Below are 27,521 nucleotides of genomic sequence, written 5' to 3' on the forward strand. Positions count from 1 at the left end.
AACGGTGTATATGAGGTTGTGTATATCTCGTTTATATATCGTCTGTCTCGTTCGCGACGAAGCCAGGTCTCTCTCGGGGGGTAGTAGTTATAGCATGAACGGCGCGTAGTTGGTTCAATGTCGACCGTCGGAAGACGCCGCCTGCATGGCGCAGCAACAGCGGCAAACACGACTCCTAGATATCTCTCAACCCGTTAACAGTCTCTTCTCGTTGTCTCCTCCGTCCTTGATATATATCGTGTTCGTGGTGATTTTACGCGCAAAGTTGAAGTCCAAGTATGACATCAACTCACGTGACCACTCTTATACGTCGTAATATCTTAACCACCCCATTCCCGGACACCTCTATGGATGTCTAATGGACTATATATAGCTATATATATTTAAAGTCATGTCTGAAGTAATAAAAGAATAGTTGAAGAAGAAGATAGAGAAATAGGGGGCAAGTATTGTATACAGGTGAGGTCACGTGAATTGATGTCATTAAAGCTTCAACTTTCGCCCGTTTGGGAAATATCAACGAGCGCAAGATATCTACGGCTTTCTCTTCTCTCTCCCGTCGACGTCGAGCGCGCCCTCGCGCGTCTGTTAGCACGCTGGCGTTGTTGACACGCGAGCAGACTGTCCCTCTTCCAGAGCCAATGCTACCAGCGTCCTCTGCTACAAGGTATATATCCAATTTAACTATTCAGACCATGTCATTGGAACTCTCCGCGATATTCACAACGCTGCTCGTCACCACAGCAGGCAGTGAAGTGAGAGATTGAGGCGATTGCCCTTTACTTCACTCCCTAATCTCTGCTCTCACCCGGGATACTTCTCTTGATTAGACGTTTATGCTGACTATGCTGTCGCGCCAGATGCAAATCAGAGCTCTAAGTGAGCTTACCGAGTATATACCCCCAGGGCGCCCTTCAAGTGGCGCCTCCAGTCGTGAAACCAGTACCTCACTCGATAATAACCTTCTACGCCTCAAGTTACCGCCAGGTTTCTGGCAGAAGTACCAGCAATACACAATGGATCAGAATGAACCTTCGGAGGGGCCTCCAACAAAGCGGCAGAAGTTCACGCCGATACCAGAGCCGGAGCCTATGGAATTGGCAGCTTCAGCTCCAGCGTTTCAGAACCCGCCACAGAGGCCAAGCAGCCTAATACAGGAGCCGGCTCAAGGGCCAGTGCAAGGACAGGTTCAACGGCTCGCACCGAGACCAGCAATCATGGAGCTTGATGGCGATAGTAAAGACGGTATTCTCGAGAGTGACGCCTCGTCAACCTCGGATTCGTCCATGGCATCGGTTGAGAGTGACCTTGCCCTTGGACTAACGGGCGATATCCCATATGCTGCTTCCAATATTCCTCTCGCAGCTACGGCAGATGCCCCTCCACCCACCACAACCACGCCTGGTGCTAGTTTCACTCATGGAGCACCTCCGTCGTCGGATAAAAAGCCTACTAAGGTCAAAACTTCTTCTAGCCCAGTTCCAGGTTCGTTGCACTTTTACCCTCCATTCACGACATCTACTGACACGTCCGCAGACTGTAAGCCAACTGTCCTGGTCACCGTCGTAGGCAGCGGGCCAAACCACTTTCCTGTAATGCAAGTTGTCCCCAACTCGCAACTGGCAGCAAGCCTCCGTGGGACCCCTTGTACACGGCCAATTGTCTGGCGCAATGGGGTGCCACGAGAGCTTCGAAACCAGTGGACTCGAGATGCAGCTATATATTTTTCGAGGGGCAACCTGGCCGCCGAACCTTGCACTTCATGCATGCGCGGAAAAGGGCCATTTGAACAATGTGTTCGTTTCATGAATGCTGCAGGTGCGTCGCCTCTGAGAGGCGCTTGTGCAAGCTGTATCTGGACGGGAAATCCGCGTACATGTTCATTCCGTATGAATATCCCTATATTCACTAAGCTCTCAAACTACCTGAAGAACGAATAAGAAGGCTAATATTATACTTAGATCCCGACCACCATCTCCTCCCCAGCGTGGCCCACTCTACGCCTTCAAAGCTGGTAGACAAGAAGCCGTCTATCGCCCCACGGACACCTCGTACACCAAACACGCCATCCTCATCCGCCAAACCACCACCATTATCTGCAAAAATTTTACCATCTTCTGCCAAAATCCCCCCTCGCCCGGTCCCCTTGAATCAAAACGGGACAACACCCAAGAGTATTCTCCCGGTTTCCCCTGCCCAATCTATTGCGCCATCTCCTACCAACCCATCGACTTCATCGCCTCTTCCACCGCCACAACGTTCCAACCCATTCCCCAACCACTGCTACTTTAACATCCCCGATAAGCTTAATGGAGGTAACTTGACCGAGGTGCGCAGGGCCATCCAGGAGCTGGATGCCGTGCAGGCTAAGCTCAAAGAACGGGCTAATTTTTTAGAGCAGCTGGGCGATAATTGGCAGTGAGGTAGCCACACAACCGGCGGAAGGCTATTCTTTCACGGAATGCGATCTATCTCACGTTTCCCAGGCTATTGCCAAACCTGCGGCGTGCCTACTCCAGTATGTTCACTGCAGTATATTTTTAAGACTGGCGTTGCTGTTTGCCGCCCAGAAATTTATAGGTACAGGCTATTTTCTCTCGCCGTTACATTTACCCCCTTGATCTTACTTATGGAATACCCGCGGCATATTTTCTTGTTTAATAAATTTTAACAATATTAATAATGATACATTTATTACCCCTTTCTTACCCCTGTCTATCAATAAGAGTAACAATAGAAATCTCCATAAAACGCCTCCCATATGAATGCGTGGAATACAGACCGAGACCCAGACTACGTTTCCCTCCCACGGCCGAGAGGTTGCATACGGTATGCCTGCTCGTTGTATACTGGCTGTGGCTGGAACGCTTGCTCTTCATCGCCGCCAACTCGCTGAAACCCATGAATCGCCCCCTGGTCATCTGGATGGTATGGTATATCACAGTCCACCGACCACAAGGACGGGTAATAACAGCGATATACCAGATACGCTGTTCCCAGGCCTATTATTGAGCCGCTGGTCACATCATACACGTCGTGGCGGTAATCTGCTACACGGGAAATGGCAATCATCAGTGCTCCAAGCAGTGGAGACAGCGAGACGAGGAGACGAGCAAGGCCAGAGCGTGGGCGCCAGGCCCGTAGTTGGCCTGCAAGGAAGCTGTGCGTATGATTGTTAACATGACCTATACTGCTAGAGCTGAGAGGCTGGCATGGTACAGGCACACTTACAACGAAAGGTAACCCAGCCCTGAGAACCCAAAACTACTGTGTCCGCTTGGGAAACTGCGCCATCCCTCGTTTAGGATATGCTGATTCGTCCCGGTGCATACCGTATAATCGACCAGTGTATGTTCTGGAGTGCCCTTTTCCGGTTTGCAGCGTGATATCAGGTCCGGACGTGGCCTGCCAACGGCATTCTTGATTATATCAGTTATAAAGATGGTGACCAGTAGCGTAGCAAGGAGGCCTAGAAGAGTGATATGAACGAAATGGCTTCCTGGGCGAAATAGGGCGGACCAGACGCCAATTGCAAGGAGAGGGAAGACGCCGGAGTAGATGATGGACCATACTGATGGAAGACGAGAGTTAGACGACTATGGCATGCTATATGGAGTAGGGTGACGTACCGACTGGCACCCGTTCGACGACGGCAAAGGGATACTGAATGGATGCATTATCCAGGCTAAACATCTGGTGGAATGGATGTACGAAGAGTTGTAGCTATATCTCAATCCATCAGTATATACTCCATATTATATATGCCAAACTCGGGCGACTGAAAAACGTACCATCACCCACGCAACAACGAGGAAAATGAGGATCGTATAATCAGCAGCGTATGAACGGTGCCAGAACCGCACCAGAGCCCCCATACAGCCTGGCTGGTGGGTGAGATCCGAAGTCTTTCGGCCGTCCATATTCTCGACGCTGGAGAAAGGGGGAATAGGAGCTGCAGCTATCGCATTTCACATTTATCCAACAAAGTGAGCGGCAAACAAGCGAGTGAGTGTCTTCTTCCTCCGCCGTCAGTCGTTGATCGTCTTCCGGACCCTCAGTTATCTCCCAGCAAGCCCTCGTCTCGTCCTGTAGCAGAGCTGAAGCTATCAAGTTTCCCCAGGCTGTTTCAATATAAATATACGGGCTTATGTAAGCAATTTCTTCTTCATCGCGAGTTTCACGAAAAGACCAGCAAGAAAAAGGAGACTTGAGACAGCAACGGTAACCCGGGAGAGATCGAGATGGAAGACGGGGCTCAGCGAGGCGTCACCGCGGCGTTTCCTCCGCCGCCGCCGTTTTGGAAACATTTTGGCCAGGGCAACCTGAGCAAGCTGGCGGATGCAAAGCGTGAAGCGCGCCGTGGAGACGATGGCGACGAGAAGGCAGCGAGCAAGGACTGGACGCCGGCCGAGCTGCGAGGGCTGGACGTGGCGCCAGAGCTGAGGTTTCTGATACCGCCTGAGCCGCCTGTGACGGATTATGTGCTGTTTGGCGAAACGCAGCAGGTAGGCTCGCTGGACTTGATATCTTTTATGCTCTTATAGCTAACGAAGACGATAGCTGTCACCCAACCCTCCCTCTCTGGGCGACCAAGGGATAACCCAACTGTATCCTTCCTCCTCACCTACGTCTGGACACGCCTATCACCTTACCAAAATCTCCAAGTCGCTACTGCTTAACTTCCTAGAGCTCACAGGCATCCTCTCCATCGCTCCGGAACACGCGGAGGAGAAGCTAGAGATGATTCGCACCCTATTCATCAACGCATATCATCTGTTGAACCTGTACCGGCCACACCAGGCTCGGGAGTCACTGGGTGGCCTGATCGAGCAGCGCATCGAGCTGGCCAAGGAGGAGGTGAAGCAGATGGAGGAGGTGGAGGGGAGAGTGGCCGGCTGGCTGGAGATGGTGGGCAAGGAGGGAAAGGAGGGAGTATCGGGCGACGATGAGATGCAGGTCGAGCGCGAGGCAGGTAGCGAGAAAAAGGGAGAGAGTATAGCGCTTGGGGAGAAGGACAGAGAGGTTGCGGAGGCTCGGATGATGTGGAGGCTTCTCGATGGGCTCGAGGAAGCCGGATGAGGCTCGTTATGGACACGGTTATACACTTCACTGCGCCGTATTGGTTAGACTCAACAACTACAACTCCCTCGCCTCGGTCGAGATGGCAAGTCGGACTCGCAGAGACTGGACTTGGATATGCTAATTGTATACAGCCTGTTAGCCCATCAACTCGCTCGGTTGATGATGACATGAGAGTCAGCCACGCGGAGGCCGTGGTAGATAGATCTGCATCAGACGCAGGTTATAGACTCACTCGGATACCGAGATCAAGGACGCCGAGACAGACAGATCTAGACATAATGGATATATCGTCAATTTATGAGCGATAACTCTTTGATTATTCTTTGACGGGCCAAGGAAGTGCAGAAGGACATCTGTATTTTTGAATACCGGTACCTCTACAACTTGACATGTACCATTCTTTACAGCTTTCTTAATCTTCTACTGCTTGCACTGATTTGGTTGGGATGTAACTTGATTCAAGCCCGTAATTCGACGTGGATGGGCATATTCTTGGTGTGAAGTAGTATAAACATGATAAAGCGAACAACATCAAGCACCTTTCCGCGTCTTCTCGAGATATTCCCCCAACTGTTCAAGATATTCTCCTCTTCTCGAGATATTCCTTTGGAAAACACCATATCGCTCCTGATTCACTTCTAGCGTTTAAACCGGGCATGGAAGACGTCTACATAACGATGCAGAGACACTCGCAGTCTTCGTCGCCGCAACCGCACCCGAAACACGGCTTAGTGGCACCCTTGATGGGCTTGGAGATGGAGGAGGCCGCAGAAGAGCCTGAGGAGGTCGGCAAGGTCCCGTTGACCAGAGTGGTTTTCGTACAGGCGGCCATGGTCGATGATAGGGGCCTACGGGCGGTTAGCAACATATATCAACCACAACCACCAGAGAAGCAAGTCAAAAGAAAGAAACATACGAGAAAGTCTTGGTACGGAGTCTCAGCGGTCTTGGAATGCTTGTTTGTGCTTGGCTTTGGGCAAGAGGATGCAGATAGGGGGGAGCTGTGGCTGGTTATAAACCGAGCTTCGGCATGCCGCCAGTGACATCCCCTCGACGCCCCTGAACCGCTGGCTGTTTCTGGTGGAGGGCGATGACGAGGCCGACAAGCCACAGCTGAGCTGCCCGCTTCGAGGCCCGACGCGAGTGGCTGCGAGGGAGCATCGAGGAAGTTTGTCTCAGCTGGGCCAGGGTCGACGGTGGACCACATGGAGATGCTCATTACAGGAGTGGTTCACTTAGTTATGTATGGGACGGCGAGCTACTCCTTACTTTGCATGGTGAGTGCATGGAGACGGCATGGATGATGAATGCGCGGCAGGGATACACTCTGCGAGGTTCCAGTTTAATAAACAAAAGGTACTTTTTTTCCTTGCGTAGTTATCTTCTTATCTCATTATCGTTAGAGTTGGTTCCCGTCCCTTGACGAGCCGGTTCCAGTTGGGTATCTTGATCTCCTATCTCCTAGTTCAATCCTGCCCCTGAAATTTCATTATTCTCTATGTAGCTCGTTCCGTCTATCAGCCGAATCACGAGCTAAGCTTCTCAACGAACGCAGCAGCTCCGCCTGGTTGCATCTTGTTCAGCCACGAGACGAGCTCGATCAATTCGGCTCGTCGCTCGTCGTCCAGCTGGTCGCTGTCGCCAGTCAGCACAGACTCGAAGATCGGCAGGAGGCGGGGCGTCAGTTGGCGGACAGTTGCGTCCTCCCATTTATCTGCGACATGTTAGTTAGCTACCTTGCTTACACTTGTGAAGAAAGGGATGACATACAAAGCTGGCAGATCATTCTATACACAGGCTCGTTCTCATCGTAGTCGTTTTCCAGAGGAAGGATTTCAACCAGGGCAGGCAAAACCTCATCCAGGGGAACGTTCTCGCGATGCTTTAGGATCAAGCGTGCAACACATCCAGCAGCGTTATCAGGAAGTCTTGCCTGTTGGATCTGGAGACACCTGGAGATTTTCTCTAGGATGGATGGGTACGCGGCCACGAGCTCAGCGTCAGCCTCGGACTTCTCGACCAGCAGACCAACGGCGTAGCTGGCGTTGCTGCGAGTTTGCATGTCCTCGTCCGTTAGACGGTGAGTGAACAAACGCAAGAAGTTGGTCGTGTAGGGAGTGATAGCGTTGCCGAGCCCGGCAATCACGTCGGCAAGCACACCGATGGAAGTAGATCGCTCGAGCGATTCGCTGCTTCCGGCGAAACGGAGGACGTATTTCTCAAATGTTGGCCAGAGAGCCACAAATTCGGCGCCTAGTGCGATCGCGAGGCCGGAGACAACGTCAAGAGCAGTGTCGATGACGTTCCAGTCGAACTCGGACAACTCTTCCATGAGCTCCCTATCTTCCTCGGTAGCATCGAGCTCTATCTGGCAAGGATGCTGCTTGGTGATGATCGATGTGACCACAGTCGTGACATTCTCAAGATTCTGGCGGTTGGAGATCAGGTAGGGGCCACAGAAGCGCAAGTTGTCGGCGAAGTTGCGGTTGATGTCAGAGACCGCGGAACTGCCATCCTCACTGTCAGTATATGCACAAACAAGTAGATGTAAAATATAAGATAGATGGTATAAGGTTTATCAGATAGATAGATCGTGGTATCAACAATCGCCCTTTGGGCGTCTGCGTGAGCTGGGTAACGAGTGGTGTCATCATATAAAAGGAAGCAACAAAAATGAAAAAAAGTCGACTTACGGATCGTCTTCATCAGTCCATCGCTGAAGAGTAACCTTCATCAGGATCTCGCCCAACTTCTTAATTTCGGTTGGTGGCTCGACTAATGCCATGCCCTTACCAGGCTGCCACTTCTGCATCTGTCCAGTCTCCTCGCAGACCTGCCACAGCGCAGCATACGATCGGTGAAGGGTCGACATGGTACTCTTCCTCACGCCTTCGTACGAATGCTCGGCGAGCGGTAGAATGTGCTGCATTGTCATCTCGAAGAATGGCATGAATGACTTGCCGGTGTGTGTGATCACGTCTCCAAGCACTTCAATGGCGACTTCTTTCTCCAAGGAAACTGGGGTGACAGTGTTGAGGTTCTCCCAGTCGTCGTCGATATCCTCGAAGTCATCATCGTCGTCGTCATCGGTACTAGCAACACGCACTTTGTGTCCGGCAATGGTCACTTCCTGGCCAACGAGGTCTTTGGCGGCATCTCCAAGAGAAACCTCCATGTCCGTCTCGCTTTGCTCCAGACATGCGATCAATGCCTTGACGACGCCTTCAAGGTATGGAGTGAACTCCGATCCGTAGACTTTTGACATCACGCCCCAGAAGAGATAGGTGCTCTCCTTCAAGCGTGAGTGGTCGAGGTGCAATGCCTCTTCGCTAGCCTGCATCAATGGGCCGACGTAGTTCTTGAAATGTTCTGGTCCAGCGCCAGAAGACATCTCGCCCATAGCATCGATGACACTGGCACGTAGCTCGAGCTCTTCCTCACTGTGCTTGAGCGTGGCGAACTCCTGCATGATATGCATCGATTCGTCAAAGTAAGGGAGGAATGCATCACCGGCAGATGAGGCCACCGATCCAAGTGCGCTGGCAGTGTGGCCCTTGATTTTAAAGTCGGGATGCTTGAACAGCTTCTGCAACAAGGGAACGAGCTCGGATTGGTATGGGGCGACGTCCTTGCCTTCCATGCCGTCAACGACGGTGTCAGTTGCGCTAAGCGCAGACTTGATCATGTCGACCGCGGGACCAGATTCCTCTCCATTGTATCCTTGCATAGCGCTAGCCAGGTTCTTCAAGAGCAATGGCATGAGCGTCTCGTGCTGTTTGCTGACATCGTCAGGAAGGTCGTCGGCAAGTCTAGCGACGGTGTCAAGGGCAGCCTGGCGCACGCTGGAGTCGGGGTCCTGGAGCAAACGGAAGAGGACGGGGAAGATCTCCTTCATCTGGGTGCTGATGAAATCGGGTGCTCCGTCGATACACATGCCGAGAGACATGATACCGGCACGACGGTGGCTAGGCTCCGAGCTGTTGAAGTATTGGCCGACGGCGTTGAGGAGAGGAACGACCACTTGGCTGGGAGCGAAGCTCTGGGACATCATGTCGAGGAGCCCAAGAGCGGAACGGGCTGGGGTAATGTCATCGTCGTCAGAGTCAAGGTCACCTAGCTCGGTAGCGACGGCGAGACATGTGCGGGTGAGCTGCTCGCCCAGTTGCATGCCCTGGATACGGACTTTCCTGTAGCTGACAGCCTGCATGAGGAAGCTGATTGCTTGGGTTCGCGTATCGTCGTCAGCCTTGGTGTTACCGGCAATCTGATTCATGAAGATAACCAGGTCCTTCAGGTGAGGGTTGAGGAGCTCTGGGTCACACCCAAGGAGGGTTTGGAAGACCTCGAAGGCCTGCATCGTCCGGGCATCGTCGCTTTGGTCAATGGTGTCCTTGAGGACGTTGACCATGGCAGGGAAAATTTGCTGGAATGCCTGGATTGGCTTTTCGTCTTCGTCCGAGTCAAGATGGACGGCGAGCTTGCTCAGGGCTAGCAGCGTGTTGATGCGAACCTCCGCGCTCTCGGGGTCACGGATCGTCTTTTCGAAAAGCGCGAATAGGTCCATGAATTTCTCCTCGAAACCTTCACCCAGAGTCTCCAGGACGGCGTAAAGGATGTATGTTCCGACGGCACGCTCCTCCTGCTTCGCGCTGGTGGACGCGTTCAGGAGGAACTGCGGCAGGTCAGCCCACTCGCCATCGGTCAAGTCGATCTCTGCAATGGCAGAGATGACTCTCGCACAGGCATGGCGGACGAGTGCAGAGCTTTCACTCAGGGTCGAGCGGAGCAGCTGCTCTCTGACCTGTGGTTTCTGGGCAGCGGGAACCTTTGCCCATAGCTTTATAGCAAGAGATCGAGCCTCGACGGCGGCCAGCTGCTTCAAGTCTGCATCGTGGTGTGATGTAGCAATTTGGATGAGGAAGAGGAGGGCCTCCGGGTTTTTATAGTACACCTTCTGGAGCGTGCTGGTGGCTTCCTTCACGTTTCCTTGGCTTGCTACGGGTGAGACACGTTAGTAATAAGCGAGGCCGGAGAGAGAAAAACAAACGAAGACACACTAACGATTCAGTATAATCTGCAATTGCTGCAGGAAATGTGCTTGGTCCATCTTGATGCTCCCGGCGGCTCACACACTGTGGTGTGCTCGTAGATCGTAGTCGACTCTCAATGCCCGTCAGGTATTCAGTAGAAGCTCATTAAACAGCCGATACCAAGCACCCGCACACAGGTGAGAGCGAGAGCAGAGCGAGAGCAGAGCGAGACGCAGAGAGACGGATTCCTGGAGATATCAAAAAGAGGGTGAAGGAGGAAGAAGAAAAAAAATGAAGTCGAACAAATTTTCTCGGGGTGGGGAGAAAAAGCGGAAATCATGTGGTTTGTCCCCCGCCTTGCGCATAATTTTCTGCCCAGCGCATTTCTGACAACACCAAAGACACCAATAGACAGTGAATGAGATATAGATTGAATGGTGTATATTGGTATATGTAGGATACGATAAAGCTCAAGTATTTCCACTCCGTACTCAATGCCATGTCCAAAAAGAAGAGAACTCCGGGATTGCTGCCCAGTATACGACACACAGGTCTATAACAATACCAATAAATCCAAGGAGTAGTACAAATAGGATATACAGCCAAAAGCAGCAAAAACAAGATATAATAAAAAAAAGCGAGAAGGGAGAAGGACGAGCTAGAGTTCTTCGTCGTCCGAGTCGTAGTAGTCGTCGTCGAGCAGCAACGACCTGTATCCTCGGGCCGCCAGGTCTTCCTCCAGGCCTCCGACGGCGTGGGCATCAGCGTAGCCTAGACAAGGGGAGTTAGCTTAATCACTAGATACGATGCATGGTAGGATGATATTGCTTACCATCGCCTCCGATGAAGCTCAGGGCCACGGGTAAGAAAATAAGCGCGTGGGTTGCCGCGAAGACGACGAGAGCAAGCCAGACGCGGAAGTAGTAGATCTCGAAGATTTTACTTCTGGTGAAGGCGAGAACGCATATTCCGACCAGTTTGGTGATGGTGATGCCGCTGAGGACGCTCCCGCCAACGTTTACCAGTGCCGCCCACGCCCTGGCGGTGCGGTGTCGGAATTTGACCGGTGCCTTCTCCAATAGCGGTGCAGAGGGGAACATGAATGCGCGGGCGATGTGCGCGCAGAACTCGACGCTGATTCCAACACAGATTACGAGGTTCACCAACGAAATGGCATTCAGGGAGACTCCCACTACTGCCATGGCCCCGATGATGTCCACCACAATCATCACGACTGTCAGCGTCACTACTCCGCCGGTGAGAAGCGATCCTAGCAGGGCCGAGGTGACGAGGAAGATCACGCCAACCGCAGAGCCCAGTAAGGCACCCGTGAGCTGGATGATGGACGCATACTGGTCGAAGAAAATGTAGAATTTGGAGTAGGGGAACACGTCAATGCCGTGGTTGCTGGAGATATCATTTGCGATGCGACGCGCGGAAGCGTAGGCGTTGATGAAGTCAGCCTGGCCGCGCAATGGGGTGTGTGCCGTGCGGAAACTGCTGGCGTTGGTCATGATGCGGTTTGAATCAAGGACAAGGGCGTTGCTATACGGAGCTTTGCCGCCGAGCGGGCAGGACTCTGTCGTTGGAGAGTCAATCCATTTCTCTGCGTAGTGGATGAATTCAGCACCCTCGGGCATGCCGTAGAGGGAAATATTCCAGCCGGGCTGGCGATCTTCAAAACATGTTTTGCCGTCTTCCTTGCAGCAATCCTGTTGGGGATTGAGCCAGTAGAAGAAATCATCGATCCAGTTTGCAGTAGATCCTGAAATGTACGAAACGTTGGAACGCTTGGACTCTTGCTCTAGGACGAAGCCCAAGGAGAACTCATCGCAGGTGGTAAACCGGCCGCAGATTTGTTGCTGGTGCTCTCTGGCGGTGATGTTGACATCCCGCGTCACGAAATAGACAGGAGGTCCGACACTGAGGTAGTCATAAAGATCGTTGAAGTATGGTATCAAGTAGGAGTCATTTGGGATCGCAATTCGCTGGTCCAGTCCCAAGCTTACCATTGGAATCAGACCCAGTCCAGCTGTAAATAGCCCCAAGAAGAGGACCACTACGGCAATTTTGACATTCCGGCCAAGGAGTCTGGTGGCATATACCTTGCGGATGAAGCGTTGTAACAGGCTTTCTCCAAAATCAGGTCTTTCGTCGCCAGCAATGCCAGTACTGGCAGCCTTGCGGACTGCAATGCAGGGCACACAGTCCACGCGGAGACTTTCCACACGTTTCTGGTTCAATGCCAGAATAGACACGAACATCGTCACTTGGAGTAAGGCGTTGATAAGCACGGCTCCGGCAGCATACGCTGCGAAGTTCTTTACAGCCGGCATTCCAACAAAGACACCCAAGGCAAACGCGATGGTCTCAGTCGTTGCTGAGAGCAGGATACTTGGGCCAATTCTACCAAGGGCTCTGGCGATGCGCTCGTCAATCTCCTCATCTGGGTGGCTCAAGTTCACTCGTTCGAATTCATGAACGATGAGGAATATATTATCAACACCCACGGCAAGAACGAGGAAAGGTATGACTTCTGCGATTATAAGGGTGACCTTGATGCCAAAGGCGGAGAAAAGGCCGACAGACGCTGACACTGACATTAGGACAATGAGAATTCCAACAATTCCGAGTGTAAATTTTGACTGGACGAGGACGTGGCTAGGGTTATGGAAAAGTGATCGCCAACTGATAGTTGTAGAACCTAGGGCGAGGGACGCATAAATAAACATAATAACGTAGCTGATGACAACGATTCTGGCGTCGGTGTTGGTCGACTTGTTCAATTCCTGCTCTAGAGAGATTTCTGTACTGAATGAGACGCGGAGTCCACGCTCGGAAGCTTCTTCTTGCACGACTTGGAGCACCTGCTTCAACGTCTCTTCCCAGTCCATTGCTCGAGCTTCATTCTCTGATCCTTGTTCGTAATTGTTGACCACCCAGGTGATGATGAGGGAGCGGGCATCCAAGATATTTGCCGTTTCGTTAAACCCTCCCAGGACCATCTGGGGTGCTAGAGGTTGTTGGAAGTCCGGAAGACAATCACGGGAACCCGGCGACTGCGCACAGTGCTGTAGGTGACTCCGCCATGTGTCTGGGTTGACGTTGGTAAAAGAACCCTTGAAGTACCCGGAAAGTGACTGCACAACGCATCCACGGCCAGTTGGGTTGAAGCAAACATCGTCCAGTGTTAATCGTTGGTTCAGTGAAATCATTCGCCGCACACGATTCTCGACATCGAACCACCAGCCCAGCGTGTCATAATCCAACACTGGCTCTGGCTCTCCGGTATTAACATCTTTGACGACGAACACTTGCTCAACGCGGTAAAATGGTTCAAAATTGGCATCATAAAAGTCTTTCTCCTTCGCAGCAGCAGAATTAGGGCTAACCCAGAGCCTGACAGGATCTGTTTCAACCGCAAAACGAAGCCAGCCGAGGCTAAGAAGCAATGCGATGAGAACAGTAGATGAGATGGTCAAGCCAGGGAATCTTGCACATATGCCACCCAGCCGGTTGAAGGCGTTACCTAGCATGTGGTTGAGTGGGTACGGCTGGGGGATCCGAGTATCTTCGATCACATCGGCCTCATCGTCTTCGTCGCTTGGGGCATCGTCCTGTAGGAGCCGAACACGCTCGATATTTCGCGCACGGTGTCGTTTAAAAGCAGACCGCGCGATTGCCAGCACGACAATGAGCATTAGGGAAATGGAATATACTAGTATCGCTGCAAATGTGAGGCAGGGGAGACTGCCGACTTGGCAATGGCGCTCTCCCTTGATTGCGGGAAGCTCTGGACAGACCTCAGGGCAGTCTATGCAAGAGCAACGGTAGGCCTCATCCTTGTCAGCACACGATTTCGTTTCATCAGGTACTGGTTTCATGTTCTGATCGTCTGAATGCCGGGGTTCTGTAAGGAAATTTATCTGAAAGGGGCTACCGAGGAACTTCTTGTCGCCCAGGAACTTCAGGAACTGCGTATAATTTTTTGCTCCGCCGCCAATAAAGTCCATGGCCTTACCGCCTGAAGCGCCATTCTTGACATTTTTGCAGCTGTCGTAGAAACTACTCTGGTACTCCTCTGACCATAGGGTATCCAGTTCGGTGACCAGCAACTTGCCGTTCACCTGAGCCACCTCAGTAACATTGACGAAGAGGGACTGGTCGGGCGAACAGGTGAAGGTGCAGAAGAGGTTGAAGAAGTTTTCTTTGCAAGCAGGGCACGACGATATGATCCCTTCGGCGAGCTTCAGGTTCGACGAGAGCGCATCAATCTAGACAAAACGAGGCCAGGACAGTCAGTAACATACGTCCAGTATAGTATAAATATCAGATACAAGTGGAGAGGCGTGCCATACCTGTTCATCCTTGCAGCAAACCGGGCCATCTTCCCACTTCTTCCCGCACAGGTCGACCAGCCTCTGCCGAACCTTCTGTTCCGGCAGACTAGCTAGTTCATTGTCCGGACACGGCAGCTCACCGCCAAAGAACGACTGTTTCCCGCAGTTGCCTCTGATAGCACAGCGGCCTGCTTCGTGTATTTTCGTTTGGCCGGCAAGAGAGAGACTGCCGAAGCCCAGGGCAGCTAGTCCAGCAACGGCCGAGAGGGTGAACCGCATCGCAATGGCCTAGGTCGGAGAGTAGGACGATTCAAGGACTATCTCGGTGGCCGTGCAAGTCCCCTGACCGTCGTCGAGCTTCTCCTTCAGCTTCTCCTCGAGCAGGACGTCTGCTTTGAATATAAACTGCACTCGCGTGTGGCTGGCTCAGCTACGTCATATCCGGGGGAACGACCCAGCAAGACACCCGGTGAAAAGGCTCGGTGAGAGTGTGTATATATATAAACGGCAACGCGTGCGAGCAGCCAGCCACGTAAACTGCTGCTCTCCGGTAGCTATCTCGATGTCAGCTCGTCTGTCGAACTTGGAAGCGCAAGGGGGAAAACAAGCTGGAAGTTGAAGTCGAAGTTCGAACTTTGGACTTTCTGGGGGGGGGGGATACAATGACTAAGCAGTATCACGTGAAACACCGAAAGGGGCAGCGAGACGGGCAAAAAAGCAGCGAGTTTGTATAGAGAAAAAGAGGCAGACGACGAAGGAAGACGAAGACGAAGAAGAAGAAGTCTTAGACAGACGATAAAGAAAGGCAAGCGTTTGACCCTGTGGCGACCTCAGGCGAGACAGTTGGCCGAAGGACAAGAAAGCAGCCAGTAGCCTCTCCTAGTTCCAAAACCACCTTATTATTTACAACCTCAAATTTCGCTCCTCTTGATACCAACCAACCACCCTTGCGAAGCTCTCTCTACCTTTCTATCTCGCATCTTCCTCTCCCGTCGTTCTCAGTCGCCTAAGCTATTGCTTATCTTCACCCCAAAGAACCCCTAATCAATCTGTTATCCATGGCTTCAGTAAGTTCTGCCGTTTCGCCGTTGGCCAGGGTTTCGCTTCTCGAACTGAACTGACCATATCTCTCTCTCTCTGCCTCTGCCTCAGCCCCATCCACCTCACGCGTTTACGAACCCTGCCTATAGCCTCCCGAACGGTTCGACGGTTGGGCCAACTCCCGGAGCGACTCCCTTGCTACCTAATAATGGCAGAGTTATTCAGAATGGAGCTGTGAGAATCCTCTGTATTGCCGACGTGCGAGGTGAGGAAGACCCTACATCCCATCCGCCAGTACAAGCCTACTGCCGCCAGGCTTCACGGAAATGGCCGTCCTGGGTAGTGATATCTTTTCTTGGCTGACAGCGGTTTGTTGATATCGTGCAGGAAACCTCAAGTCGCTCAACGAACTCGCCAAACAAGCTCGAGCAGACCATATCATTCACACGGGTGATTTTGGCTTTTATGATGATAGCTCTCTTGAGAGAATTGCGGACAAGTGAGATAGGCTGATTCTTGCCATAACTTATTCTTTTCTGTGTTCGTTGACTAAACCTCTTGATAGGACCCTCAAACATGTTGCACAATACTCTCCGCTCCTCCCAGAGCCCATTAAGCGCAGCGTCGCCCAAGTTCCTCCGCAACAGTCTATTAAACAACGATTTAGCCCCGAGCAGCTCCCGCTCTCGGAACTCCCACTTCTCCTTAACAAGCAAATGACCCTCGATGTGCCTGTTTATACCGTGTGGGGCGCCTGCGAGGACGTTCGTGTCCTGGAGAAGTTCCGTTCCGGCGAATACAAAGTTGATAAGCTACACATCATCGACGAGGCAAACTCGAGACTACTAGACATCGGCGGCGTCAAGCTTCGTCTTCTCGGCCTTGGAGGCGCAATTGTTATGCATAAGCTTTTCGACAATGGTGAGGGCAAGACAACGATTGCTGGTGGACAGGGTACCATGTGGACGACACTGCTGCAGATGGGAGAGCTAGTCGATACCGCCAACCGCGTCTACGATCCCGCGGAAACCCGTATCTTCGTCACCCACGCATCCCCCGCTCGAGAAGGAATGCTAAACCAGCTATCCGTCACCCTCAAGGCCGACTTCTCCATCTCTGCCGGTCTACATTTCAGATATGGAAGTTCCTACAACGAGTTCAGCGTCAACCCGACTCTGGATCATTACCGTGGAAAACTGGCTGCCTCCAAGGCATCTTTCAATGATGTCTGGGATACCGTCCGGGGCGAAGTAGAATCGGCTATAAATGCGAATGAAGCACAAAAGACCTTGTTGGATAATGCGCTGGATATCGTCCAAAAGATGCCTAGCATCGCAAACGGTGGCAACCCGTTCGGTGGACCTGTCACGGCGAGCAATGCGGGCGGCCAGGTAGACGAAAGTGCCTTCAAGAACATGTGGAACTTCAACTTGGCCGATGCTGCCTTCGGATATCTTGTTCTCGACATCGAGGGCGGCCGAATTGGTACCGAAATGCGCGCCCAAGGGTTCAACTTCTCTCATCGTGGCGGCAAACCTACGCCAGCTGGCGCTCCACAGACCGGCGCAGCTCCTCCAGCACTAACCAACCCCCCTAGTGCCACAGGAAGTGCCTCCGGAGGACCAGGCGGCCCTCCACAAACCCGAGTTGCGCCTCCACAGTTCGGACAGATACCAGCTCAGCCATCGCGCAACCCTGGCAACCAGTACCCCCCTCAGGTGCCTTCTACACAAGCCCACCCAGGAAAGCAGCATTCTCCTCTACCACCTAAATCAACTGCATCCCCGGCCCCGGTTGGCGCCAACAAGGAGAAGCCAGCAACCCCTAAACCAGCCACCCCGCTCGCCGGAGGACCTGCGCCCCACGGTGCGTCCACAGAGACCTCCGCGTCTGAGGCTAATGGCTCAGCTCACCCATCAGGACAAGGAGACTCGAAATCAGTCAGCTCGACGGACAAGAAGCTAACCAGTGGTCTTTTTATTTCCAATGTGGATACTGAAGAAGCCGTTCGACAGCTGTGGCCTGACGAGGATCGAGCAAAGATTATCAAAATTGAGAAATGGGGCAAGTTCAACTTTGTAGTCACTTTTGCTACTCCCGAAGACTCCAAGCTTGCTCTTGAGAGACAGCCACTGGAGCACAAGAAACCCAGCCCTGCTGGTCCTAACCGGAAACCCAATGTAAAGGTCTTCGAGGACCGGGCATCCCACCGCACCGTCAACCGTGATGGTCAGGGAAATGCCGGAACATGGCAGGCTAGCAGCCGCGGCGGCGGCTCATCAGTAAACCCACGCAGCGGATACCAGAGCGGAAGCGCTGCCAGCGACGGTGAGGGCGGTCGAGGCCGTGGAGGATACGGTGGACGCGGGCGAGGTGGACGTGGTGGTGAGCGAGGCGGAAGAGGAACAGGACGGGGCGGACGAGGCATGGGATTTAACAAGGGCCCAGGGGATTCAAGCTCTCCAGCGGCTACTCCAGTTCCAGCAGGAGACAAGCCCGCGGCATCCACCGAGTCATAGTTGATCCCCCCTTGATACTTACTACCTAGATATCCGTATTCCGTACATTCTCGGGCGGCATGCCTCTTTTTTTCCCTCTCTGTTACTCCCATTCTGTTCTCCTCCCCATGCCTGCTCTCTTACCATTCGAAATTCTACTACCCTGTTTTAAAAAATGTTCCATAAACCTGTCTTCTTCCTTCTCCAGGCTACGTTGATTTCCTCCATCTTATCCTTTACCGTAACCTCCTTTCCCCCCAATGTCTTCTAACCTATCTACCTCACATGTATTCGATACTTTCTTTAGGCCCTTTGTGATATCAGATCCTGCTTTACAAAGCAGGTTTTCCATCTTAATTGGTCTACGATCGTATCAGCCTCGATGTATACTTCTTCAGAGGCAATTTTTGTCTTCAAACTTTCGCGCCAAACTATGATTCATAATCGAATGTAGCTCAATGCCTTATGGAAGGCCCTACTATTAGTTCTTGTGGTGGCTACTATTGAGAGGCCAGATTGGCCATTTTTGTACGTATTTGCAGTTGGACTTAGGAAGGGATAGAACATGGTAGAGTTGCCGACTTTGCTGATTTGTATGGAATTGATTTTTTTGAATATTCCCCAGTATTATACACAGCCTTATTACTTGATTTTCTTGGTTTATAATGTTTAATATACTTCCTATTTCATATATTAATGGACAAAAATTTAGATAAATGATTGCCAAATGACTAAAAAAAAAGACCATACATGCCTGGAGGTTCTTCTTTATTTGGTACACAATGCTATACACACCCAAGACAAGTAATATGTAGTCCGTCCGTCCATCCGTCCATCCATCTGGATCACTCGCGCCTAAATCAAACCGACATTTTGTATAGCATGCAGACGGGCGATAGTCACGCTACTGTTTTCGCTGCCGTTGCTATTCGACTCCAATGTCCGTGCTCTGTGGTAAGGATACATATTTTCAATAAAAGAGACATATAAATATAACCGCTCAAAAAACAGAAAAGCCCACAAAAAAGCAGTAGATCAAGATAATTGTTGTTTTGTTCATATTGGCAAGAAGATAAATAAGACCAGACGTAAGGGGGGGTTTGACAGCTAACCTCGAATGTTGAAGATGTGCATGGTTTTTGGGTGTAAGCGAGGAGACAACCAGAAACTGGGCAGTTCGATAGTACGGAACTGTGTTTCGGAGCAGCATTCAACAGTGATGAAGAGGATATAAGAACATGGCACAGCAAATCACAACAGTCAATAAATTGGCACATACGCAAGGAATAACGATCAGTCAAGGGTGTGATAGATTGGTTTATATATAAGGTATCGGTTTAGTAAAGCAGGCTGGTAGATAAGTAAGGTCACGTCGCTCTGGTCATGATATCATCAACATCCTTTTGATCAATGACCACGCCGCCCTCGGAACAGCGGGCTTTGGTGCGAAGCTGCGTGCAAAGGTTATCCACGTCAATTTCGCCGTTGCGGAATTTCTCCATTCGTTGAAGGCGATCCCTATATACGGGGTTAGACCAATTACTTGGGTCAACGGTGTCGATAGTAGGAACTGACCATATCTTGGTACACGAAAGCATCTGTGACCTGTCTTCGCCAGGTACAACTTCCTCATCATCAATGTCCGTTATGGCGATGGGCTGGTCGGCCTTTGCTGGCGTCTTACCGGTGCCATTTGCGGCGGTGGAACCGGGAGTGGCAGCATCAAACTCCCCTGCACTTCCTAGATCGGGCATGGGGAAGGCATCGTCGAAAAAGCCGCTGAATTCTTGGGAGAGCACAGCATCCTGTGGATCGCGGTAGTCGCCAAATAGGACGGGGTCAAAGTGGCCACCGTTTTGCTGGGCGAGCCAGTCAAAACTGGGAATGGAGGGATCGGACAGAAGGTTAGAAGACGTGCCTGGGGTGTCGTTGGCAAGAGGGTCCGTAGATGTGTGCGTTGGTTGGGTATTATTGGTATTATTAGTGGTAGCAGGAGTTGTGCTGGTGTTTGGGGTAGAGCTGGTGGGGGTTGCGGTAGTGGCAGCTTTCTCAGGGCTTATAGAGCGTGATGCCTGGTTTCCCAGGCTGGGCTGTTTCGCCATAGCAGCGGGGATGGGGTTATCCACACACCCGCATGCCTCACCCAGTCGTTCATAGAACTTTAGTTCACACTGGGAAGGATTTTGTTGTTTTGGCTTGCTCTTGCCATAGGCAGCGCTGGCGGTGTCACTCTTTTGAGTGGTGGTAGGGGATGTTAGGCTAGACTCGGGAGAGGTGCAGATTGATGATATGTGCTGAGATTCCGAGGAAGCGGAGGGAGATTCGGAGAAGGGAACGGAGGGGTTTTCATATGTGTGTGAGTTATAAGTACTGGAAAGAGCATCAGGCCCTGGCTTCGTTGTAGATAGGCTATTCGGTCTAAATGTGCGTCCATTGGTGGGTGAGTACTGGGGCGTGGTTCCAAGATGGCTAGTTGCCTTTATACCGAGAGCTGGATGAGTCTGACTGCGAGTATTGGGATTTCCCTTGGAGAGAGATCCATTATTATATATATGGGCGCCCGGGAGGTCGCCGAACTTGGGGAAATCAAAGGAGAATTCATTGTTGATACGGGATTGAGCATGAAGGTTCCTGGCTTGGTTCAGCAGGCCCGTAGTAGGTGATATACTATTGCCGCTACTTATCCAGGAAAGACGTTTGCGGTATTCCTTCAATTCGACCTGGAGCCGTTGAACATGGGCGCGGAGCAAAGTGTTCTCGTGATTTGCGTTCTGGGAGGCACGTTCGAGGTCCTCGACTTTCGTCTCGAGGTCCTTGAGGTGTTTCTCTTTGCGATCACGGAATGCTCGCTGAGCTGCGCGGTTTTGGGCTTTGCGTTTCTAATATCAAGATTAACAAACGAGAAAACACCCAATAAGAAGGGTAAGGGATGCTCTGTCTTACCGTTGTAGGCTCCGAAGTCAGAGGCTTCCTGCCTGGCTTCTTTGCGACCTTGTCTTCATTCTCCTTCCGTTTTTTGCCCGTATCCGCATCCTCTACCCCATCCAAGCTCTTCCGCTTCTCACGCTGCCCGTGCTGCTCGCCCTCCGCACCTGGCAGATCCCCGATCAAGACCTGGTCCGAGACGTCAAATTCAGCGTCAAGGTCGAGTCCAAGAAATGGGCTGTCGTCCGGATCGAAGCTGAGCTGACCAGAACCAGGAATGTCTTGAGGGGGTGAGTCAAAGAGCTCGTTTCCGGACGAACCGTTTGCGGAGCCAAGATTGGACTGGGGACCTGGCTTGGTGGGTTGATTGTTGGACGAGAGGGCAGCAAGGAGCAGGTCCTGCTGGTCCGGTGAGAGGTAGAGATTGCGCTGGAAGGAGGGGTCAAAATCTGCCATGTCGAGCGGAGGAAAGCCTCGAGGGAGCACGCGGTGGATTGATCAATTGAGGGGGACGGATCGCGGGCTTCTCTGCCTGGAGATAATCGTAGGAACAAGTCCCCCTGGCCAAGAGTGAGCTGGAAAGAAAGAAGTGATACCAGCAGAGTGGGTTGACGAGGTAACGGCTTTCGTGGTGTCTAAGGTGTCTGGCGGAGGTCCGTCTCTCGACCTGTAAGATGATGATGATGCCAGGCAACGGCAACGGTCGTGGACGGGCCAAGGAAGGCTAGGAGGACGGTGAGGCAGCGATCGGGAGGATAAGCTGCCGGCCAAATTGCGGCACGACCAACTGGGACTAGGACTGGGACAAGGACTAGGATGATACGTGCAGTGCGGGCTCGAAGCGTGCAGAAGACGGTGGAACAACGAGCGACGAACGAGGTAGCGTCCAGCATCGAACTCTGAGACGGAGCAGCAGGACTGACCTGACGGCGGTGGTGGCTGCTGGGGGCTCAAGGGGCGCCGGTTGGTGGGCTGGCCGAGAAACGGGGCTCGTATTCACGTCTCGTAACGACTGGAGCCGCGGTTAGAGCAGCTAGGAAGGGAGTCCAACTGAAGCCGCGCGCAGCAGACTGAGAGAGCGGTGTCGCAGCAGCAGGAATGCCGTTATATGGACACAAACGAGAGACGAAGACGGGGTGAAGTTGGCGATGTCAAAAGCTGAAGTTGAAGTCGAGGTTGAAGTCGAGGTTGAAGTGGCCGAAGTGGGAGAGATCGCCCGCCGCTTTAAGAGGTACTTGCCTGCTTATAAATACAGAGCGGAAAGTTCAAGCGGCGCTTACTTGCTTATGTAATATATACTCTCTCCTCTTCTTCGCTTCTTTCGCTTCTTTCGCTTCTTTCTCTCCTTTAATACAAAGTACGGAGTATATAGTATATATTTATCAATTGCGTATATCTACTGCCTGATACCACCTCAGCACGCTCGACTTGTATCTTCCTGTTCATCCCCGCAAACATATATAACACGTGACATATCTTAGTCATCGCACGTGACCTCAACTTCTTCCTCGCGAATATCAAAGATTCAAGATTCAAGATCAATCGCGAGATCAAGAAGAAAAGACAGCATCTCCTCTCGCCTGCTATTTACCATATCTACGGCCTGGTATCTGCTCCATTCTCGACTTCAACAGTTGGATCTTCGTTCTTCGAACTAATCGCATCGTCTACCGTCCACCGTCCACCGTACGTCACCGACCAGTCTCATCGCTACCATGACGGATGTAGTTTCTATGGAGGCGGAGGTGAAGGAGTTTATGCTACAGGTACCATCTTATCTCGCTTTCTTCTTTCTTCCTCCCCTTCTAGACCTGAAGTACTGACACCCTGATAGCTCGAAACGGTACAGTCCAGTCTGCTGGTAGACCCTGATAACACAGAGCTGCAGAGTCTAAAAACCGAGCTGGAAGAACTGATAGCCCTCACCAAACAATCCATCGACGAGTTGCGACCCCCCATCCAACCCCAGCCTGTCTCGGAGCCGGTCAAGGAGAAGTGGTCCAAGGAGAACCACCCCGCCTACCAGGCAGGATACCGCAAACCAGCACCGTCGACGTCGACCGCCGCTGCAGACGCCACCCCATCAGAGGAAGAGCAGACACAGACGACAACCTTCTGCGTCAACGACAACGTCCTCGCCCGGTGGACCTCGGGCGATGGCGCCTTCTATCCTGCCCGCATCACCTCTCTGACCGGCTCGGCCACAAATCCCATCTACATCGTCTCCTTCAAGTCCTACTCCACTACCGAGACCCTGTCGTCAAAGGATATCCGCCCTCTCTCTGCTAGTGACTCGAGAAAGCGAAAGGCTGATAATACACCCTTATCATCAGGCACTGCGGCTCCCAACAGCATCAACGGCACTAATACCGGCAGCGGCAGCAGCGACGGCAACAGTCTAAATATAGGTTCCGAATCCAGCGTCATCTCAGCCGCTGCAGACATCAACCCCGACCTTGCGAACCAGGCGAGAAACGTAGCCAACGCGGGTGATGGCTCTGCGCGGCCAGCCAAAGCTCAACGTAAGGTTAAGCGCAAGAAAGACCTGGAGGCCGGCAAGAACAAGTGGCAGGACTTCACGAGCAAGAGTAAATTCGGCAAGGTCAAGAAGGATTCCATGTTCAGGACTCCGGAGGGGGTGAATGCAAGGGGTACGTACTTCCATTTCCCACACTCTCGGGCACCTCACTAATTTGCATATTTTCCACTATAGTTGGCTTCACTGGCTCCGGACAACAGATGCGCAAGGATCCAACTCGCAGTCGCCACACTTACAACCAGGAAGACGACGTCTACTAGGCTTCTCTCTTATCTGTTTCGCATACTTTCCTCTGTCTTCCCTGCTCACGCTTCTCCCATGCTTTCCCTTGAAATTCCCTGGCTAACTTGGTCACAGCGCAGGACCGCGACCAGTACTGCATTCCCATGGCGCTCGGGGGGCCTGACCAAAAGGATCACTTGCACACTGCCTTTTTACGTTCTGAGCGCTTTCATGTTGGTAATTATAATGACTGTACATTCAGCTATCACTCTATATAGCAATAGATCTACGTGATACTCTGGTTGATGCTTGCACACACACACACACACGTATCTCTATTTTAGTTGTGGGTATGGCTAACTTCTAAACAACTTCAACCCTCCTTCGGCATCGTCATCAGCAGACTCGCCATCATCTTCACTCTCTTCGTCTTCACCCAACACATTTCCCACGCTCCGTCCTAGCAATGAAGCAAAGAACTCATCCCTCGCCCGAGTCGACCACGAACCCCGATCCTCGGCAGCCATGAAGTTCTGGAGCTTCTCATGCACCGTATACTTCATCTTCCGCCCCTTGGACGCTTTCGTGTCCACCGCTCGCTTTACCTTATCCTTGCGCATCCCACTAATCGTATTTGTAGAACCACTTCTGGGGAGCTGCGCTGAGATCGAGTCGAGGATAGCACCGCCGTTGGTAGATGCGGACATCCGCTGCTCGACTAGGTCGCGGAGAAGTGATTGGTAGAACGCTGTATCGTCGTATGCTCCGGAGCCAGGTCCATCTGTAGATTCAGATGGCTTATCATCCTTACTCTCCTTCGCTACATATGCGTCTAGCACAGTAGACATGCTCTGCTCGTCTGAGCCGGTGTTCAATAGTTTCCCCCGGTTGTTGTTGGATAGTGTACTGCTACGGGATCCGCGCACTTTTCGGGACCATTTGTCAAGAACTCCACGTCGATGTGAGAGTGACTGGGCTTCCAACTCGCACATCTGGCTCCAAATGTCGGCGGACGATGTTGCCGTCGTCGCAGGTGCAGGCCTTTTGCGTTTCTTCGGGCTGGCGCTGCCCGCAGCGTAGTGGTCGGCGAGGGTTTGTCGGAGATCACCCAAGGTGTTCCACAGCGACAATGCAGCAGTCTCAGCAGACTTGATCAGTTCTTCGTTCTGGTCGGGTGAAGTAGACGGCTCCGCCAATTCGGCATTCAGCGCGGTAACGCCCTTTTGTAGTTTAATTCGCGTGTTGAGTAGGGCGTCAAACGTTAGCCTCTGCTGCTTAACAGCCATGCCCTTGGTAGCATCTGCTTTGGCAGCTTGTGATATCGACGCGGTTACCATCTTATCGCCGGTAGCCATCAACCGTCGTAATTCCTCGCGGTCGTTGTCAACTTTAGGCTCCGGCTGAGTTTTTGACTTCTTCCTCGTTGTATCCTCTTCCACCTCTCTTTCATCGGTTATGTCAGACTCGGATTCATCGTCCTCGTCCGATTGCAGGTCGCCCATCTCCGAATCTCCGCTCTCGTCTTCTTCATCTGAGCCATTGCCATCACTGCCGCTGTCATCACCATCCTCCTCAGAAGACTCGGGTTCGCTGGAATCATGGCCATTCAGATCCTGTCGACTAACCCGCGAGCTGGCATATTCGCGACCTAGCTTTACTTCAGCTGGCTTCCGGAGCTTGCTCTCGCTGTTTGTATGTTAGCAGGACAACTCTGACATAAGGCGGCTTTCGAACATACCTCACGACTTCATAATGCTCCCTCCCGGTTTCCCCGTTGTCATCAATAGGTCCTTCGCTATCGCTATCCTGTGCGCCATCACTCTGGTCCTCCGGGTCAAATTCTAGTATCCTATGGTTAGTTACCTGCCACTTCAAAAGATAACGAGCGATCAGAGCCTACCTTTGGGAGTGGGATCCTCAAGCTCGGCAATTTGCTCAGCCAGGGATTTACTGCGTCCTTTCTTTGCAGACATCGTGAATATATTTGCAACACTGGTTCTTCGTTGCGGATCGGAGTCGAAATGCTTTAACGGAGTACTTTTTTTGATAAAAACCTTTGAATTTTAGTTGGCCGTGAAAAATTGCCCTGCCCTTCAAGCTTGAGCCGCGATGGAGCAAGTTTTGCCGAGGCATCCCATCCACCAAAAATGCTCGAACTTCAAGCCGCAAAAAGAACGAAGAATAACAGAAGAATCACAGCTTCACGACGCCGACTGCGAACTGCAATTACCATGCGGCGGGCCCTCTTTTCTACTTGTAGGCAGCTCCAGCATGAAAATCCATTGGTACATTATGTTTTCTTCCAACCTTGGGAGCTCTAGCTAACGACGGCGAACGACCAGGGACTGCCCAAGTCCGGGACACCGCCGACATTCCAAAGCCGACGAGGGCTGCCTCAGAAACGGAAGATAAGGGATGTTAATAAGGTCGTGGCAGTTTCGTCCGCAAAGGGGGGAGTCGGGAAATCTACAATTGCGGGTTAGAAATGCGCTGCTACTACCGGTACACCGTCTCAAGACTGACATCAATAGTTAACATTGCATTGTCCTTCGCCAGGAGAGGATTTCGCACTGGTATCCTCGACACGGATATATTTGGCCCGTCCATACCGACTCTCTTAAACCTGTCTGGAGAACCGCGTCTTGACGGGAGTATGTGTTCTCCCTAACCTTACCGCCAGAGCAAGAAGCTGAGCGCTTTTTCTCCCTTATCCAGATAACTGCCTCGTTCCTTTGACGAATTATGGCCTCAAATCGATGTCGATGGGATACCTGCTCCCGCCGCCCCCAGAGGATGCGAGACACTTGACGGACGATCCGAACTCGCCTCTTATGGATACAACCCCGATATCATGGCGCGGCCTTATGGTTAGCAAGGCAATGAATCAGCTTCTTCACTCTGTGTCTTGGGGCCCATTGGATATTCTCATACTGGACCTACCGCCAGGAACAGGAGATGTACAGCTCACAATCAATCAAGAGATCGTGGTTGATGGCGCGGTCATTGTGTCGACACCTCAAGATATTGCACTGCGTGATGCTGTTCGAGGTTTCGGGTTGTTTGAAAAGATGAATGTTCCTGTGCTAGGGATGGTACGGAATATGGCTTATTTTGCTTGTCCGCATTGTGGGAAGCAAACAAAGATCTTTTCTCGATCGGGTAGTACCACCTCTGTGAAAGACGAAGTGGATGAACATGAACATAGCGATAATACCGGCGTAGTTGCAGCTTGCAAACGCCTCGGAATCGACTTCCTAGGAGATATCCCCCTTGATGCGCGAGTTTGTGAAGATGCGGATAGGGGTATGCCCACTGTGGTTGCAGAGGAGCGAGACGATAGAAGTGCTCGACGAAATGCCTTTTTGGACGTCTCTAAAAAGGTTGCTGAGAAAATAGGGCTTCAATGGTGACCAGCCGACAGTGCTGTCACTTGAATATGGCACCATAGGCTGGGCCGACTCTGTCAGGCTGTTATAGTAATGCTGGGGTGAATAGCCCTGTACTATTATGCTAAAGAGATATCGCTACTTTCAGGGAGCCTGGGAATCTTGAAGAGCTACATGTGTACATTAATTTAAATGATAAAAAATGCAAAGCATGTTACAATATTGTATTATACCAGGTTGCAGCTGTTAATGACGGGGTTGTTTAGTGGAATGATTATGCCGGATACATAGCGAAGAGATCAGCCATAGAGGGATAAAGCCGTCGTAGGGATATCTCGGTTGAGAGGATTAGACTTCTGTATAGGTGAGATTTGTCTATCGTTCATTAATTTCATTTAAATGAGCTAGATAAGGGTTCATAGAATATATATAAAATAAAAGTAAGATCTATTAACTAA

The 27,521-nt window shown here is 51.7% G+C and overlaps 8 protein-coding genes across 8 annotated transcripts; 4 read left to right on the top strand and 4 right to left on the bottom strand.

Moving 5' to 3' along the window:
* Positions 1–2,793: 2,793 nt before the first annotated feature.
* On the bottom strand, positions 2,794–3,920 carry GIQ15_01898 (PAP2 domain-containing protein; the record flags this gene model as incomplete). The annotated part of the gene is made up of 4 exons (XM_033549315.1): positions 2,794–3,160; positions 3,232–3,571; positions 3,630–3,723; positions 3,792–3,920. 4 exons carry the CDS (start codon positions 3,918–3,920, stop codon positions 2,794–2,796), a joined length of 930 nt encoding a protein of 309 aa, XP_033410266.1.
* A 321-nt stretch (positions 3,921–4,241) lies between these two features.
* GIQ15_01899 (uncharacterized protein) lies at positions 4,242–5,079 on the top strand (the record flags this gene model as incomplete). The annotated part of the gene is made up of 2 exons (XM_033549316.1): positions 4,242–4,505; positions 4,561–5,079. 2 exons carry the CDS (start codon positions 4,242–4,244, stop codon positions 5,077–5,079), a joined length of 783 nt encoding a protein of 260 aa, XP_033410267.1.
* A 1,529-nt stretch (positions 5,080–6,608) lies between these two features.
* GIQ15_01900 (niemann-Pick C1 protein) lies at positions 6,609–14,731 on the bottom strand (the record flags this gene model as incomplete). The annotated part of the gene is made up of 5 exons (XM_033549317.1): positions 6,609–6,796; positions 6,853–7,589; positions 7,776–10,077; positions 10,945–14,386; positions 14,471–14,731. The coding sequence occupies 5 exons, from the start codon at positions 14,729–14,731 to the stop codon at positions 6,609–6,611; spliced, it is 6,930 nt and encodes a 2,309-aa protein (XP_033410268.1).
* Positions 14,732–15,819: 1,088 nt separating this feature from the next.
* Positions 15,820–18,012, top strand: GIQ15_01901 (uncharacterized protein; the record flags this gene model as incomplete). The annotated part of the gene is made up of 3 exons (XM_033549318.1): positions 15,820–15,832; positions 15,881–15,992; positions 16,059–18,012. The coding sequence occupies 3 exons, from the start codon at positions 15,820–15,822 to the stop codon at positions 18,010–18,012; spliced, it is 2,079 nt and encodes a 692-aa protein (XP_033410269.1).
* Positions 18,013–19,358: 1,346 nt separating this feature from the next.
* On the bottom strand, positions 19,359–21,372 carry GIQ15_01902 (Chap1; the record flags this gene model as incomplete). The annotated part of the gene is made up of 3 exons (XM_033549319.1): positions 19,359–19,509; positions 19,567–20,870; positions 20,935–21,372. The coding sequence occupies 3 exons, from the start codon at positions 21,370–21,372 to the stop codon at positions 19,359–19,361; spliced, it is 1,893 nt and encodes a 630-aa protein (XP_033410270.1).
* A 1,259-nt stretch (positions 21,373–22,631) lies between these two features.
* GIQ15_01903 (uncharacterized protein) lies at positions 22,632–23,715 on the top strand (the record flags this gene model as incomplete). The annotated part of the gene is made up of 3 exons (XM_033549320.1): positions 22,632–22,682; positions 22,751–23,567; positions 23,630–23,715. The coding sequence occupies 3 exons, from the start codon at positions 22,632–22,634 to the stop codon at positions 23,713–23,715; spliced, it is 954 nt and encodes a 317-aa protein (XP_033410271.1).
* A 318-nt stretch (positions 23,716–24,033) lies between these two features.
* On the bottom strand, positions 24,034–25,650 carry GIQ15_01904 (bfr2; the record flags this gene model as incomplete). Its single annotated transcript, XM_033549321.1, has 3 exons — positions 24,034–25,363; positions 25,416–25,518; positions 25,578–25,650. 3 exons carry the CDS (start codon positions 25,648–25,650, stop codon positions 24,034–24,036), a joined length of 1,506 nt encoding a protein of 501 aa, XP_033410272.1.
* A 512-nt stretch (positions 25,651–26,162) lies between these two features.
* GIQ15_01905 (ATPase) lies at positions 26,163–27,087 on the top strand (the record flags this gene model as incomplete). The annotated part of the gene is made up of 2 exons (XM_033549322.1): positions 26,163–26,328; positions 26,393–27,087. The coding sequence occupies 2 exons, from the start codon at positions 26,163–26,165 to the stop codon at positions 27,085–27,087; spliced, it is 861 nt and encodes a 286-aa protein (XP_033410273.1).
* Positions 27,088–27,521: the final 434 nt, after the last annotated feature.

Source organism: Arthroderma uncinatum, assembly GCF_011692745.1.
Source record: "Arthroderma uncinatum strain CBS 119779 chromosome Unknown scaffold1, whole genome shotgun sequence".
Lineage (NCBI taxonomy): Eukaryota > Fungi > Ascomycota > Eurotiomycetes > Onygenales > Arthrodermataceae > Arthroderma > Arthroderma uncinatum.